General features: G+C 57.9%; 1 protein-coding gene across 6 annotated transcripts in view; it reads left to right on the top strand.

Annotated features, from left to right (window-relative positions):
- SEMA4B (semaphorin 4B) overlaps nucleotides 1–16,573 on the top strand; it is a 99,859-nt gene that overhangs the window by 65,135 nt on the left and 18,151 nt on the right. For all 6 annotated transcript variants that reach the window (XM_070400560.1, XM_070400561.1, XM_070400559.1 and 3 more), the window contains one exon: nucleotides 517–703. In XM_070400560.1, the coding sequence (XP_070256661.1) occupies nucleotides 517–703 (187 nt within the window). The remainder of the gene's footprint in view (nucleotides 1–516; nucleotides 704–16,573) is intronic.

The following is a 16,573-nucleotide window of genomic DNA, read 5'->3' as shown; positions in this document are numbered from 1 at the left end:
GGTCACGGGCGAGTGGGTGCCAGGAGCATTCGCGGGGGAGGAGGACTAAAGGGGCCAGACCCTCACGGGGCGCGCAGGGGAGAGACCCAAAGGTCCCCCCCCCCCCCAAGCCCCCCCTGCGCTCGCCGAGGGTCCCGCAGCCGCCGGAAGGGGCCGGGGCCGCGGTGGGAGGGTCTGGGGGTGGGGGGCGGGGAGCTGTGGCCCCGCTTCCCTCCGCGCCCCGCGCTCCGGCCGCCTCGGCGCCCGGGGATCCCCGGCCTCGGCCTCTCCAGGCGCGCACCCAGCTGGCGCCCCCGAGGTCGGCCGCAGCGCCCAGGAAGGAGGAAGGGGGAAGGGGGGCGGGAGGGCGGGGAGCGGAGCGGGGAGAGGCAGGACGCGGTCCACTTCCTCCTCCGGCGCCGCCCTCCGCCCCGCGCTCCCGGGAGAGCAGACTCGGAGTCCGGCCAGCGGGACCGCGCGGAGGGGGTCGGAGGGGCGCGCTCTCGGCGGCCACGTGACCCGCACCCCAACCCCCAGGTCCGGGGGCGGGGCTGCCGCCCGCGAGTCCAGTGGAACCACCTGAGCCGGAGCCGGGAAGACGCTGTCCGAACCGCGCGCGCCGTGATGGCCCCGAGGACCCGGCCGCCGCTGCTGCTGCTCCTGCTGCTGCTGCCGCCGCCGCCTGCGACTCGGGCGCTCGTGCCCCGGATCAGCCTGCCGCTGGGTGAGTGCGGGCGACCCCGCGGGGCGCGGGCCCGGGGAGGGGAGGGGAGGGGAGGGGAGGGGAGGCGGCCCCGAGTGCCTCGTGCGGACGTTGCTGTGACAAAGGAGGCTGGGGGCGCGTTGGAGACGTGGGGTTCACTGGGACCCCTCCTCCTTGGAAAGCGCTACGCGGAGGGAGGGAGAGGGGAGCTGTTGGTGCCGCGGACTCCTTTCTTCCATTCTTTTAATGCGGGGGCGGTTCCTCGCCCCCACCCCCCCGCTGCCTCTGTAGGGTGCCCTTTTCGCTGTGACTCCTTCATCCCCCCCTAAAGCCCCATCCCCGGTGCTGGCTACCCGCCGGTCCGCCTGCGCATCTGCTTGTCTTTGATGCTGACCAGAGCCAGCCGCGGTGCCGCCCCCGAGGGCAGCTCGGGGTGGAGGGAGGGGGCTGTGCTTGCGGCCCGTAAACACCGGGGTTTGGTATTCCAGCAAGTCACAGAGGGCAGGGCCGGCGCCCCATCCTTCACCCTAATGGACACGGTGGGGTCCCCCAGGACCTGGGAGGGGCCGTAGTAGGGAGGGGGGCAGTCTGGGTGCGCCGAGACTCCAGGCCCTGGAGCTCACAGCTGCTTCTGTGGCCCCCTCCCTTTCCAGCCCTCTGCTCCCCCCTCTCCTCACCCCCTTCTCACCTGGTTGCTTCTCCGATTTCTCTTTGAAATCGGAGGGACCCGGATGCTAAGCCCATTGCTGCTCCTGGGCAAGTTAGTTCCTCCGCCCTGAGCCCCAGGTTGCTGGCTTTGCAAAATACTCGCGGTCACAGCTCCCTTGCAAGCCTGTCTTGGGAGAGTTCGTGAAGCCAGGTGTATTGCGTGGGCATAACGTCTATAGGTGTTGTTTCTCCGAGCCCTTTCACTCGCTGGTTGTCACTCTGTGTGAATTAGAATAAAGGACCTGTACGTTCCAGGTTACAGGCGTCCTTTTCTTAAAGCGCTCCCCACCCTTAAGAGCGTTCTGTTTGCAAAAGGAAAGAGTAGCAGAATCAGCAGTCAGAGCCACCTCGTGGCCCAGTAGCGCCGAGAAGGTGTCCTGGCTGCAAACCGGCCTCGGCCGCTTAGGAACCACGTGACCCCGAACAAGCTGCCCAACCGCTCTGGGCCTTGATTTCCTCATCTGTAAAATGGGCACATAACACCGGCACCTGCCTCAGGGCTGTGAGGAGTCAATCCCGTTTATGTCTGAAAAGTCCTTAGGAAGGGGCTTGGCACAAGAAACCGCTGAGCGAGTGCTAGCTGTCATTGCTGTTGTGTTAGGCACAGACTCAGCCTTGGCGTGTCCTGCAGAGCTGGGGCGATTCGGCCTGGGGTGGGGCGGTGCCGGCCTGTGGTTTGACCGCCGCCCCTTGGGTGCTCCGGCGTGTGAAGTGAGGGTACACGTGTATCCGGCCCCGGGCCTGCTGCTGCCTGGCTGTTTCGCTGTTGTGGCCACAGCTCCCTTCTGCCCTCAGACCCTCTCAGCTTTGGGGGCAGGTGAGATGAGGTGGGGACTGCTGCTCGAGGGACTCCATGTATGGCCCCAGGGCCATGTCAGATGCACCAGGTCTTGTGTCCGGCTCCGGAACTCCATGGGAGACCACGCATGGCGTCACTAAGTTGGGGAGCCGTGAGGAGGAACCGAGAGCACCTCTTTTCTGAGAGCAGCTGGGATGCTTTGGGGGGATTCCCCACACAGCTCCGAGACCTGGCCACTTCCTCAAACCCATGATCATTGCCAGGCCGCAGTACGGCCGCTGCACGCCAGCACCCCCTGCACAGGTCACTTGGTGCTGGGGTCAGCGTGTCTGTGTCCTCAGATTCATGTTCGCTCTAACTGGTTTGGCTCCGTGGACAGACCTTCGGCCCGAGGACTGAAGGGTCCTGAGTTCCATTTCAGTCAAAGGCATTCCAATTAAGGGCACGTTCCTCAGTTGCAGGCTCAACCCCTGGCCCTGGTCAGGGTGCTTGTGGGAGGCAACCAGTTGATATGTGTCTTTCACAGCGATGTTTCTCTCTCTGTCTCTCCCTCTCCCTTCCATTCTCTAAAAGTCAGTGGAAAAATACCCTTGGGTGAGGATTAACCACACACGACACACACACACACACACACACACACACACACACACACAATCATGTTAAAATCCTAACCCTGGGAGGACTGAGTCACTCAGGTTCATCTGTGAGGACCCCCGAGATGACACATTTGGGGCCCCGCTGAGGGGTCGAAATGCAGTCCATACCCTGCCCTCCACGCTGTGGCTCCTGGAGGAAATAGACCCTCCCCTGTGTTCCTGCGGCTGGGTCAGCCCGGAGGGGACTTCTTGTCCTAGCCCCGCCAAGCCCTGCAGAGTTCAGCAGCTCCCTGGCACCTGACCTTGGGAGCTGAGCACAGAGCCACGCTTTACTGAGCTGCACCACAGCCCGGAGTGCCCGCCCCACCGGGCTTCCTCCTGGCCTGGCTCCCCGCCCCCCCTCCCGTCTGCGTGAGGATTGTCCTGCAGGGCTGGGTGCCCCAGAGGGGAATTCTCCGGTGACTGACCAGCTCACCTTCCCACCGTGGCTTGAGGCAGCTTCCTGCCTCATCCCTGGGGGCTCGTTAGATGTTCCTGGCAGCCTGCCCATCCTGGGCAGGACCATGGTGACCATGCGACAGGGCACCTTCCTCTCAGAACAGGGAGAAGGGCATGGAGCTAGAGCCCACATCCCCTTCCCTGCCATCTGCCCTCCCCTCCTGAACCCCCCCCCCCCCCAACCTCTACCTCCCCCCAGGGCCTGGATGCCTGGAGACAGTGGGCTATGTCTGTAGTTTTGAAAAAACATCCCTGAAAGTGGAGCGTCCTTCCTATGGGACCCTCATTACTGTCCATCCGATTCCTGGGGCCGCCAGGAGGGGTGCTCCACGCATGGCCAGGACGGGGAGGGGGCCTGGGGGCTCCAGGCTCAGCAGTGCAGGCCGAGGTCCTCAGAGGAAGTAGCTTGTCTCTGGGAGAGAGGCCTCAGAGCCTCGGTTCTCTCCCCTGTGCAAGCAGGAGCGATGCTGAGTGCAAACGGTGGCCGGGGTGTGTGAGCTGCGAGGGGGGAAACAAAAACCAGCTCCTGCAGCTCATGGAAGTCTTAATGGGTCCCCTTATTTGGGCAGCTAAAAGGAGTTGTTCATTTCCACCCTGCCCTGAAGTGCCTGCCTGGGAAGCACTGGACATAGTGTTTCCAAACCAGATTGGAACGCAATCCGCAGGCCTGCACCCTACGGTCAACAAAACCCCATTGAGCCCAGAGAATGAGGCACGAATCAGCTACTTGTCCTCTGACCCGGAGTGGGCACCCAGGGTCAGTCTGCTCTGAGAAGCCCGGGGTACAGGCTGTTTTTTGTTTTTTAAGTTGCAGAAAGGAAGGGAGGGAGAGGGAGAGGGAGAGAGAGAGGGAGAGAGAGAGAAACATCAATGATGAGAGAGAGTCATTGATTGGCTGCCTCCTCCACGCCCCCCACTGGGGATCGAGCCTGCAACCCGGGCATGTGCCCTGACCGGGAATCAAATCAGGACCTCCTGGTTCATAGGTCGATGCTCAGCCACTGAGCCACGCCGGCTAGGCGAGACCCTTTCTTTTTTAAATATATTTTTATTGATTTTAAGAGGAAGGGAGAGGGAGAGAGCAAGAGAGAGAAACATCAATGAGAGAGAATTGTTGATTGGCTGCCTCTTCCACGGTCGGGAATTGAGCCCACAACCCGGGCATGGGCCCCAACTGGGAATCGAACCGTGGCCTCCTGGTTCATAGGTCAACACTCAACCACTGAGCCACCACAGCCGGGCGAGCTCCCGTCCCCTCCAGGCCCCTGTTCACATCGGCAAGATGGGAATAGTAGCAGGAACCTTGACGGGGTTCATGGATGTAAAGTCTGGCACGCTGCCTGGTACGTGCGGCATCCCCAGCAAAAGCCTGAGCTGGTTTGGCTCAGTGGATAGAGCGTTGGACTGCGGACTGAAGGGTCCCTGGTTCGATTCCAGTCAAGGGCACGTGCCCAGGTTGTGGGCTCGATCCCCAGTGGGGGTGCCTGCAGGAGGCAGCCGGTCAGTGATTCTCTGTCATCATTGATGTTCCTCTCTCTCTCTCCCTCTCCCTTCCTCTCTGAAATCAATAAAAAAAAATATATATATATATATAAAGGCAGCGGCTCCTGTTCCCCTTGGTGGGAATTTCCCGCCTGCCTAGCCTGGGGAGGTTGTTCATTCACTGAGCAGACACTGTCTGAGCGCCGGCTGGATACAGGCCCTTTGCGAGGTGTCAAGGCCGCCAGCCGGGCAGGAAGCGGTGCAGACTTCCTCACCACTGCCCTGGGGGAGAAGCAAAGGTGATGATGCTTCCTTTAGTCCCCTTTCCTGGTGCTCCTGGTTCAGCTCTTCCAACTGCCCGGGGCTGGGCTGCACCGCCCTCCTCCCTGCCCCTCGCTGGCTCCACTCTGCCCTCTGCGTGACCCACGCTCAGCTGGGTGTCGAAATGCCCGTGAGCGCTGAGCTTGCACAACGTTGGGGGCACATCTGGATACACCTGCTCGCTCCTCCTCCAGACTAGAGAGGCGGGGTGACACGGGGCCTGGAGGAAAGGCTGGGCTGGGGTCGTGTTGTCAATCACTCCTTCCTGTGTCCCCTTCTTAGGGCCTGTGCCCTCCCGCCACATCCCCTCCCCTGCACCCCGCCAGCCCCATGGATATTCAGGATGGGTGGACAGGGCTCTGATAGGGGGACGAGGGGGAGAGGAACAAACAGAACATGAGACTCCTGAGGTCCAGCTGGTCCAGGCAGGCCTGCCCTCAGCAACTCCTGCTGCTCCCCCCAGCTGGCCCCTGCCCCCACCTCCTCGAGTTCTGACCTCCCCGTCCTGGCGGCGCTGCCCTGTGCACAGCGTGGAGAGCGGCTGACATAGAGGCGGCCGCCTTCGCACATGTACTGCGGTCCCCTAATGCCATCTCCTGCCTTTCCCAAGGCGACAAGCCTTTTCTCTGCTCCCAACCCTGTACCCTCTCCCCGGTCACTCTCTTTTTCTTTTAAAAAATATATTTGTATTGATTTCAGAGAGGAAGGGAGAGGGAGAGAGGGAGAGAGAGAAACATCAATGATGAGAGAGAGTCACTGATCAGTTGGCTGCCTCCTGCACGCCCGCAACTGGGGATGGAGCCCATATCCAGGCATGACCGGGAATCGAACCGTGACCTCTTGGTTGATAGGTCGACACTCAATCACTGAGCCACATGGGCCAGGCTCCCTAGTCACTCTGTAGCCACCACTTGTCTGTGACCAGCCCCACTACAAGGCAGGAGCCAGCCCTCCAGCCCCTAGGGGGCACAGCCAGTGCCCTCATATTTTGTGTCCGGCGTTCAGTGCTCGGGAGAAGGTAGAAGGTGGGTAACAGGTATAGAGCGGCGGGGGGCCCAGGCTGTAGTTGTCTTGTGTCCACCTGCATAGTAGGTGCATTATCCCCATTTTACAGATCAGATAGCTACGGTTCACAGAGGGGAAGTATTTTGTCAAAGACATATAGCTTGACCCGGACTCCATGGGACCTCTCTGGTCTGCACTTGGGCCCTCTGCGAAGCCCATCCTGATAGCGTAGTGGGGTTTGGAGAGGTGGGGTCCTGTGGCGAGGGGATCTCGGTGGGGACAGTAGACAGAAACCTCATTTTATCAGAATTCCTAAAGAAGGGGCCAACTGGCCTTGCTGGTTTGGCTCAGTGGTCAGTCTGCAGACCAAAGGGGCCCAGGTTCGATTCTGCAAGGGCACATACCTCAGTTGCAGGCTCCTCCCCGGCCCGGGCCCTGGTCAGGGCGTATGCAGAAGGCAACCAATCGATGTGTTTCTCTCACATCGGTATTTCTCTCTGTCTTTCCCTTTCTCTTCCACCCTCTCTAAAAATCAATGGGAAAATATCCTCACGTGAGGATTAAAAAAAAGAGAGAGAGAAGGGGATCAAATGAACCAACTTGCTGCCTCTTTTTTGCCCCCCACCCCCACTTGCCCATCCTCTGAGACAGACGCTAACAGCAAGAGAGAGAAATCCTCCCAGGATGGCCCGCTCTGTGCCAGGCACTGCCCTTGGGTGTGTGTGTGGGGGGGGGGGGGGGGGCGGTGGACATCGTTCCACCTTGCACAGGGGAGAGAACCGAGGCTCAGAGAGGTCGGTTCACATTGCCATGGCCACACAGCCAGAAAGGCTGGGGGCCAAGCCTGGAGCCACAGCTGTCTGCCACGGGAGCCACATTCCTTCCATCGGAGCTGGTGCCTCCCGCGCCACCTGTGAAATGTACCGAAAAGCAGCCCAAGGACCCAGCCCGGCCTTGAATAATTGATGAGTTATGTACTTCCCTCTGGTAAAGAACTCTATCGAGGTCACGCCCTGGATGGGACAGGGACCCAGCTGAGGCCCCCGATGGTGCTGCCCAGTCGGAAATAGGGCCAACCCAGCAAGCAGCCTTGGCCGGGGACGAGGTGCCTGGCGGACGGATGCAAAACTCTCCAATAGGCGTGGCATCCCGGGGGCCGCGGGCCAGGGCCAGCTGCAGATGTGTTTTGTTTGGCCTCCAAGTGTTTTAGAGAAACTTGAATGGGCCACTGGTATTTAACGCTCAGGAAGTTTTCTATAAAAATCCAGGTTTTAACTCTTCTGAAGACCTGGCAAGGCCGGGCTCCCATCCCATTAGCAGCAAGCGTGGGGGCTGTGTGGTGTTTACTCGGAGCAAAGGTGGGCTCGGGGGGGACGGACGGGGGGAGGCTAGGGCGTGGCTGTTGGTGACTCCGTAGCCTGGGAGCAGGGCTGCACTCATTGGGTCTTCCAAGCACAGAGAGGGCAGATGCCCGTCCAGGGTTGCACAGCTGGTTGGGGACCCAAGTCAGGACTCAGGCATGGGCCTCCCGGTCCCTGTGGCCTCTCCTGCCCTCCTGCCGCGCCTTCAGCTGTCACACTTCCGTCTGCACCCTGGGACTCCAGCCAGGACAGCATGTTCCGTGTGCTTTGGGGAGGGGGCAGAGTAAGGGCAGTGCGAGCTTGAGGCCTCAGGGCCTCCAGACTGCCCCCCCCCTCTTTTAAAAACAGAGATTTTTATTGATTTCAGAAAGGAAGGGAGAAGAAGAGAAAAATAGAAACATCAATGATGAGAGAGAATCATGGATCGGCTGCCTCTTGCACAGCCTCTTCTGGGGATTGAGCTCACAACCCTGGCATGTGTCCTTGACCGGAATCAAACCCGGAACCCTTCAGTTCATAGGCCAATTCTCTGTCCACTGAGCCATACCAGCTAGGGCCTGGCTGCCCCCTTTGAATCTGGCGCCCCTCCCTGGACCGGAGCATCTGAATTGGGACTTAGGACTGTCAGTCATTCATTCAATCAACAGATGTTTATCACAGCGAACAACTCCTTGGAACTCACCTGGCCAGGTGAGACAAATATCTGTTTATATATATAAAAGCCTAAGCGACTGTTACGACAGAACGGCCAGTTGCTATGATGTACACTGACCACCAGGGGGCAGACACTCGATGCAGGAGCTGCCTCCAGCCCTCAGGCCCCGATCGCCGATGGGGCCTGCTGGATAACCTCCCACTCCCTCCCCCCAGCTGGCAGGTCCCAATCACCTGATCAGGGCTGGGCCCTGGGCTGGGACAGGGAACCAGGGGTGGGTGGTGGTGTACGCGGGCGGCGAGGGAAGGAGGAAGGGGGGAGGTGGGGAGGCGGAGAACCGTGCAATGACAGCGCAGGTGGTGAGGGAAGTAGGAGACGGGGAGACGGGGAGCCTGATAGGCCCTGATCGCCAGCCAGGCCTAGCGACCCCACCTGTGCACGAATTTCGTGCACCAGGCCTCTAGTGGGCTACAAATAGGAATAAGATAGTTGGTCTTCAAGGCACAGTCAGCTTCATGGAATAGTTAGAAAGCCCATCATCATGACACTGTGTGGCCATTGCATCGGAGAGCTGTGCAGGGGAAATGTGGGCACAGAGAAGGTGCCCTTGCCCAGCTGGGGATTCAGGAAGGCCTCATGGAATAGAAGAAACTGAGTCTTGACGGATGAGTAGGAGTAGCTCAAAAGGAAGGTCTTCCATGCCCGGCTGGCGTGGCTCAGTGGTTGATCATTGACCTATGAACCAGGAGGTCACGGTTCGATTCCCAGTCAGGGCACATGCCCGGGTTGCAGGCTCCATCCTCAGTGTGGGGCGTGCAGGAGGCAGCCAATCAATGATTCTCTCTCATCATTGATGTTTCTATTTCTCTCTCCCTCTCCCTTCCTTTCTGAAAACAATACAAATATTAAAAAAACAAAACAAAAAGTAAGGGCCTTCCAGGTGGGGGCGCTGACTGAGCAGAGACCGAGAGGGGAGATGGGACTTAGTGTCACTGAGGGGAGGGGGAACGTGCAAGGGCTGGTGAGTCAGGGGCTTGGACAGTGGGGCACCGTTGAGGGTTTACCCAGGACAGTGACAGGTCCCCTGGAGCCCTCTGGCCTTGGGGGAGCCGGAACCGCGGGGCTGGGGGCAGAGCCAGTGGGCGGGGCTGCTGCAGAGGCCGGGGTGGGCGGGTGCTGGCCTGGTTCTGCACGGGGATGATTCTGGGCACAGTGATGGGAATACGTTTGGAAAACGCTGAGCAGGAAGCATTGGCAGGATTTGATTGTGGATCGGATGTCCTTGGGTGACAGGGCGGGAGGAAGGAAGTACAGTGCAAGGTTTGCAGCTGGGAGTGTGGTGCCACAGAGACCCCAGGCTGAAGAGGGGGCAGGCGGGAGGGGCCCCGCAGTGGCATGTTGGAGGAAGATCTTGGCTGGATTAAGAGCTCTGGGAGTTACCAGCGTCCGGGTCATTGAAGCCCTGGGCGTGGATGTGGGGACCCAGGGGCCAAGGGCAGGCACCCGGGAACAAGGACATTCGAGAGCAAACCCTGGAGCCCAGCCAGTGTGGCTCAGTGGTTGAGTGTCGACCCAGGAATCAGGTCACAGTTCGATTCCCAGTCAGGGCACATGCCCGGGTTGTGGGCTCCATCCCCAGTGAGGGCGTGCAGGAGGCAGCCGATCCATGATTCTCTCTCATCATCGATGTTTCTCTCTCTTTTCCCCCCTCTCCCTTCCTCTCTGAAATCAATGAAAAAATACTTTTTTTAAAAAGCAAACCCTGGAGAGGCTGCAGGGTGGTTGGAACGCAGCCCTGGAGCCAGCAGCCCGGGTTCAAAGCCCAGCTCCCCCACTCTTCCCAGCCGGGGACTCGCGCACGTTACCTCCCTTGTGCCTGGGTCCTCTCATCTGAAAAATGCAGGTGGTGACGCCTGAGTCACGGCGACCTTGCCAGGATCATAGGCGCTGGTCATTCTATGTGCTTAGATAGGGCCACCGCAGGCCCTTAGCTCCCGGGGGGGGGGGGGGGGGGCAGGAAGTGACCTTGAGGCTGGTGTTCAGACACCCAGAGACAGGGGACCTCCATGGGGCCACGGCCACGTGCCACGGAGGCCGTGCCCCTGGGTGCCTGGGCTCTGGCAGTGGGTCCTGGCGTGCGCGGGGCTGATGGAGGCCTGACTGCAGTGAGTGGGAGGTCGGAGATGGAGAGATGGAGACGGCGCCGCCGGCTCTTGGAAGGGTTTTGGCTGAGAAAGGGGAGGAGGGAGGCACGTGTATTTCTGGGGTAAATATTGAAGGAAAAACCCGCTTTCTGTGAGACAGAGGTTAATGGCACAGAGCTCAGGCTCTGAGGAGTCGGGGAGTTTACCCCTGGGGACCCCGATTTCCTTAGGAAAAGCGGAGACGTCAGGAGAGAGGGGTCATGAAGCAGCCAGCCCCCAGCGGAGGGTCCTGGGTGGGGGGGTGGGAGAGCAGGCTCCCAGGTGATGGGGCTCATGACAGGTCCCAGGTTAGGGCGCCCTGGCCAGATGGGCACCGGGAGGTCTGGGAGGGGCGGGGCCACCTGGGGGTGCTGGCAGGGCCTGCTTGGTGGGGGCGATAGCAGGAACCTTCGTGTACCTGCCCCGGAACACCGGATGCCATGAGCTGGGCTCCTTGCCTTCCTGTCTCTCTCTTGGTGACCTCAGTCCATGGGGAGGACTATTAGCACAGCCCCCCCGCCCCCCACTTCCCTGTTGGGTGAGGGCAGAGTGTGCCCACTGCTTCTGGCCCAGCAGGCTGCCCTGCTCAGCGCTGGGGCAGTGCAGAGGGAGGACGTGTGTCGAGGTCGCTGGCTGCCCTCATCCCTGAGTCAGCGCCCCCGCCCCAGAGGCGCTGCTGCTGCTGCTGGCACAGCGGGTCCAAGGGTCCAGAGTGCGTCCTGGGGAGCAGGTGCGCCTGCTGAGCATCTGGGAGGCTCCCCCAGACTGTGGCGGGGCCCAGAGCCTCTGGGACTTTGCGGTTCCACCTGAGGAGAAGGGACTGCCCCCCACCCCCCCGGACACCTTCCCAGCTCTGACTCCCCTGGAAGCTGGTAGTTGGCGCCGGCCTCCTCCTGCCGGGGCCTGTGGAGGGTGAGACGTGAGGGGCAGGTCAGCCGTGTGGTGCCAGGAGCCACCGAGGGGAGAAAGGTGGGGCGGGGCTCTGAGTCATGCCCCGCTGGCCTGGGTGGAGACCTCCTGGGGTGGGGGAGGGGCTGATCCTATTCCCGTCTCACTCCAGAGGCTCCCCGCTTCCGGCTGAGTCACAGGGAAGGTGAGCCTCCAGATGAGGCTGGGGACTGAGTCGTCTCCGCATCACTTCCTGCCGATACCCCGGCCCCGGGTGGGGGAGTGGGCCCTGCAGGCGGCTCTGACATGCCCAGCTTCACGTCACCCCCATCCGGCCTCCTGGGAGCCCTGCACAGCCCCCTGGCTCAGGTCTGCAGGATGAAGGCAAAGGTTTCGTCCCACCTAGGAAACCGGCCACAGCCTCAGGCGGCCTGGCTTTCTGGGTGCTGCTGGGCTGACCCGCTTGTAGGGGATGAGGATGGCCCAGCGAGGCACCCGCCATCACACAGAGCAGCTAGGAGCGGCCCCCAGGTGTGCCAGCGCGCCCGGGGAGCCGAGCGCCCAGGCACCCCCCTCCCTGTCACCTCTGCACAAACAGCACCCCGGAGCGAGCACACAAGCACGGACAAGCCCTGCGGTGGGGCGCAGACACACACACACACACACACACACACACACACACACACACGGGCAAGCTCAGGCAGGGCCCACACAGACGTCTGTGCTGTGACTCGAGGGGACCGGGCACTGGCCACCCGGGTGAGACCATCACTCAGAGCGCCACGGAGCCGGCACCAGCTCACACACATGTGCGCGCGTGGCTGACCCTCGCAGCTGATGCCCTGAGACTGGCCTGGGCTCCGTGTGACCAGGTGCAGGCCTGGGTTGGCATCCCTGGGCGCCAGTGTTTTAATTACGCAGGAGGACGAGGGAGGCGCTGCTCCCTCCGCCCCGCTCCCTCCTGGCCGGCTCGCCGGGCTGGATTTTCCTGCAGGGCTCTGGGCTTTTGTTTTTGATCCACTCGAGCGCTGGTCGTGTGCCAGACGCCGCGCCAGCAGCCAGCGCTGGGTGGGTAGCGTGCGCGCAGTCGTTGGGGGTAAGCAGTCAGCAAACGTGGCTCATTATGTGTGTTGTTATTTACATGCGTAATCTCGTTCCTTCTCATAACAACCCCATGACGTGAGGTGCTATTATCCCCGTTTTACAGATAAGGAAAGTGAGGCTGCAAGACGTTAAGTGGCTTGTCCTGGTGGCAGAGGGCTCGTGAGTGCCAGAGGCAGGATTTGAACCCAGGTCTCTGCTTCTAGAGTCTGCACTCCTGATTTGTTTTTGTGTGTGTGTGTGTTGTTTTGTTTGTTTGTTTGTTTTGGTTAATCCTCACTCGAGGATATTTTTCCATTGATTTTTAGGGAGAGTAGAAGAGAGAGGAAAAGACAGACAGAAACATCGATGTGAGAGAAACACATCGATTGGTTGCCTCCTGCACACGTCCTAATCAGGGCCCGGGCCGGGAAGAAACCTGCAACCAAGATACATGCCCTTGACCAGAATCGAACCCGGGACCCTTCAGTCCGCAGGCCGACGCTCTATCCACTGAGCCAAACCGGCTAGGGCCCGGCTAGGGCTCTTGATTTGTCTCATTGGGACTCCAGTTAGGAAGCCAGCCCAGGGCAGGGGGCCCATGGGGGACAAGACCTTCAGGACTTTGACTCTGGGAGGTCCAGGGCAGGGGGGCGCAGGAGGCGTGCCCCCAGAATGGGAAGCCGTGGTGTGAGGGCCCTTCACTCAGTTCTCCGAGGCATTTGTGTCCCTGCGCCGTGTCCCTGTGCTCCCAGTGCGCCTGGAAGGAGGTGCGGGGCCTTGAGCAGCTGGCTGTGTGGAGGGCTGGGCTGGACCCGGATGAGCAGCTGGCGCCCGGGCTGCCCCTCCAGCCGGCTGTGCTCTGTCTGCGTGACCCGTGGCAATTTCCCCCTCCCTTCCAGGCCTGAGTGGGGCCGAGCTGCCACCTGGCCTTCAGCTTTTATCTCTGATGACCTTTGACATCTCTGTATTATCTGGGCAGATGCCAAGAGCAGCCTCCTGCCCAGACTTACGAGGAAGCCCCCCTCTGCAGGCAGACGGGCCTGGGCACATTAGGGCCAGCCCTTGCTTAAGGACCCTGGAGGGATGCCAGACACTTGCCCTCGTCTCACTGGCTCCTCAAGAGGCTGCTGGGAGTCTTAGGTTTTTTGCGTTAGCCCTGTGATACCTACGAGAAAACCCAAGCCGAGTGAGGTGACGTGTACACTGCCCTACAGGAGACCTTATGCCAGCGGTTCTCAACATTCCTAATGCCGCGATCCTTTCATACAGTTCCTCATGTGGTGGTGACCCCCAACCATAAAATTATTTTCGTTGCTACTTCATAACTGTCATGTTGCTACTGTCATGAATCGTCATGTAAATATCTGATATGCAGGATGTGTTTTCATGGTTACAAATTGAACATAATTAAAGCATAGCGATGAATCGCAAAAACAATATGTAATTATATATGTGTTTTCCGATGGTCTTCGGCGACCCCTGTGGAAGGGTCGTTCGACCGCCAAAGGGGTCAGGACCCACAGGTTGAGAACCGCTGCCTTATGCGCTTCTCAAACTGTGGTCCTTGAGCCTTCTCCTCCACAATCACCGAGCTTGTCAAACTGCACATTTTTAGGCTCCGTCCCAGGCCCACGGCATTGGAGCTGGAGTGCCCGGCGTGCCTCAGGGGTAGATTGTCAACCCATGAACCGGGAGGTCACGGTTCGATTCCCGGTCAGGGTACATGCCCGAGTTGCGGGCTGGATCCCCAGTGTGGGGCGTGCAGGAGGCAACCGATCCATGATTCTCTTCATTGATGTTTCTATTTCTCCCTCTCCCTTCCTCTCTGAAATCAATAAAAATATACTTAATAAATAAGTAAATCTCCTGGGTGATTTGGCCACACCGTGCAGCTGGCAGATTGAATGGTTCAGGAAGGAGACCCCCTGAGCCAGCCTCCCCCTGCAGACTCATTTTTTTCGGCGTGGCTCTGTGTATGTTGCTTCATCTCTCTGAGCTTTGATTTCTTCGTTTGCAAAGTAGGGAGAATAGCAGTCCCTACCTCCTGAGGTATGTTGTGCGCATGCAAAGAGTTAATATCTACAGCACATTGAGCAATGGCACCTTCCCAAGTGGACCTGTGGTGGCCAACAGGAGGGCACTCTTTTTTATCTTCCCTACATTTTTTTTTCATCCTTTATTTTATTTTATTAATTTTTTGAAAATATTTTTTTCCTTTGTGTGAAGAAATATGAACGAACTGTACATAAACATTTAAAAGCAAATTAGTTCACTGTCAAAACTTTAAATGTCGAGAAAACCAAGATGGCGGCATAGGTAAACACCGGAGATTGCTGCCTCGAACAACCACTTCAAAAATACAACTAAAAGACATAACGGACATCATCCAGAACCACAGGAAGGTTGGCTGAGTGGAATTTCTACAACTAGAAGGAAAGAGAAAAGCATACCGAGACTCAGAGGAGGTGCAGTGCGGAAGTAAAATACAAAGGTGCAGAGGTGCATGCGGAGAGCGCTGGCCGCTGAGGACACGATTGTCTTTTTCAATCGGGAGGGAGTCCCAGGCTCTGAGCTCCAATTCCGGGCGAGTCTCTGGGGACCCAGACTCATACGGGAGAAACGGGACTGTCTGGCATCGGTCGGAACTCGAGGGCAGCTTTCTCTCGGAGGCACTCGCAGCGATTGCCAGGACCTCTGAAGGCAGGACTGAGAGCAGCCATACTGCTCGCTCCGCCCGCCCTGTTGATCCCCTGGGACCCACCCCGCCCAAGCCGTGCATGGAGGCTTTTGCATATGAAAGGCCCGGCCCTTTGTAATCTGAAAATTACTTAACAAACTGCAGCTGCCCCAAGGCCCCAGGGCAACTTGCATTGCTTCACAGCTGAGCTTCTGCTGGGTAGCCTCAGGCAGAGGCTAGATTAGCACCTTCTTAGATCCAAGAGCCAGTGTACCCAGTGGTCAGAGTGGGACAATCCAATTACAACTCCTCAGATCCATAAGGGACACACTCAGGGGCCAGACTCAGTGAGCACCAAAGCCCCACTGAAGCAAGTCTTGCCCCATAAGGGTGTCTTCAGCACAGAAGTCCTCCCACCGTAGACACAGCTGATTCTCACAGCCAATTGGCCGGAGGTCAAATCCTCCCAGTTTTACCTACAACAAGACTGTGCACAAAGCCCACAAGGGGGTGCACCAAGAGTGTCTACCTCAGGTAATTGGGACACTTAGCACAGAAAGCCACTCTATCGACACAGCGTAGCATAAAAAATGCCGAGACAAAGAAACAGGACACAAATGACAGAAATGGAGGAAAGCAAACTACTGGATATGGAGTTCAAAACCACACTTTTTAGGTTTTTCAAGAATTTTCTAGAAACTGCCAATAAATGTAGTGAGATCCTCAAGAAATCTAGTGAGATCCTCAATGTTGTGATAAAGGACCAACTAGAAATTAAACATACACTGACTGAAATAAAGAATATTATACAGACTCCCAACAGCAGATCAGAGGATCGCAAGAATCAAGTCAAAGATTTGAAATACGAAGAAGCAAAAAACACCCAACCAGAAAGACAAAATGAAAAAAGAATCCAAAATACGAAGATAGTGTAAGGAGCCTCTGGGACAGCTTCAAGCATACCAACATCCGAATTATAGGGGTGCCAGAAGAAGAGAAAGAGCAAGATATTGAAAACCTATTTGAAGAAATAATGACAGAAAACATCCCCTACCTGGTGAAAGAAATAGACTTCCAAGTCCAGGAAGCGCAGAGAACCCCAAACAAAAGGAATCCAAAGAGGACCACACCAAGACACATCATAATTAAAATGCCAAGAGCAAAAGACAAAAAGAGAATCTTAAAAGCAGCAAGAGAAAGAAAGTTACCTACAAGGGAGTACCCATATGACTGTCAGCTGATTTCTCAACAGAAACTTTGCAGGCCAGAAGGGAGTGGCAAGAAATATTCAAAGTGATGAATACCAAGAACCTACAACCAAGATTACTTTATCCAGCAAAGCTATCATTCAGAAGTGAAGGTCAGATAAAGAGCTTCACAGATAAGAAAAAGCTAAAGGAGTTTATCACCACCAAACCAGTATTATATGAAATGCTGAAAGGTATCCTTTAAGAGGAGGAAGAAGAAGAAAAAGGTAAAGATACAAATTATGAACAACAAATACACATCTATCAACAAGTGAATCTAAAAATCAAGTGAATAAATAATCTGATGAACAGTATGAACTGGTGATTATAATAGGATCAGGGACATAGAAAGGGAATGGACTGACTATTCTTGGGGGGGGAAAGGGGT

The sequence above is a fragment of the Myotis yumanensis genome, unplaced genomic scaffold (genome assembly GCF_028538775.1).
Source record: "Myotis yumanensis isolate MYYU_CA2020_CCGP unplaced genomic scaffold, mMyoYum1.0.hap1 SCAF_20, whole genome shotgun sequence".
Lineage (NCBI taxonomy): Eukaryota > Metazoa > Chordata > Mammalia > Chiroptera > Vespertilionidae > Myotis > Myotis yumanensis.
The sequence above is the reverse complement of the archived record's forward strand: the minus strand, read 5'-3'. Positions and strand labels throughout refer to the sequence as shown.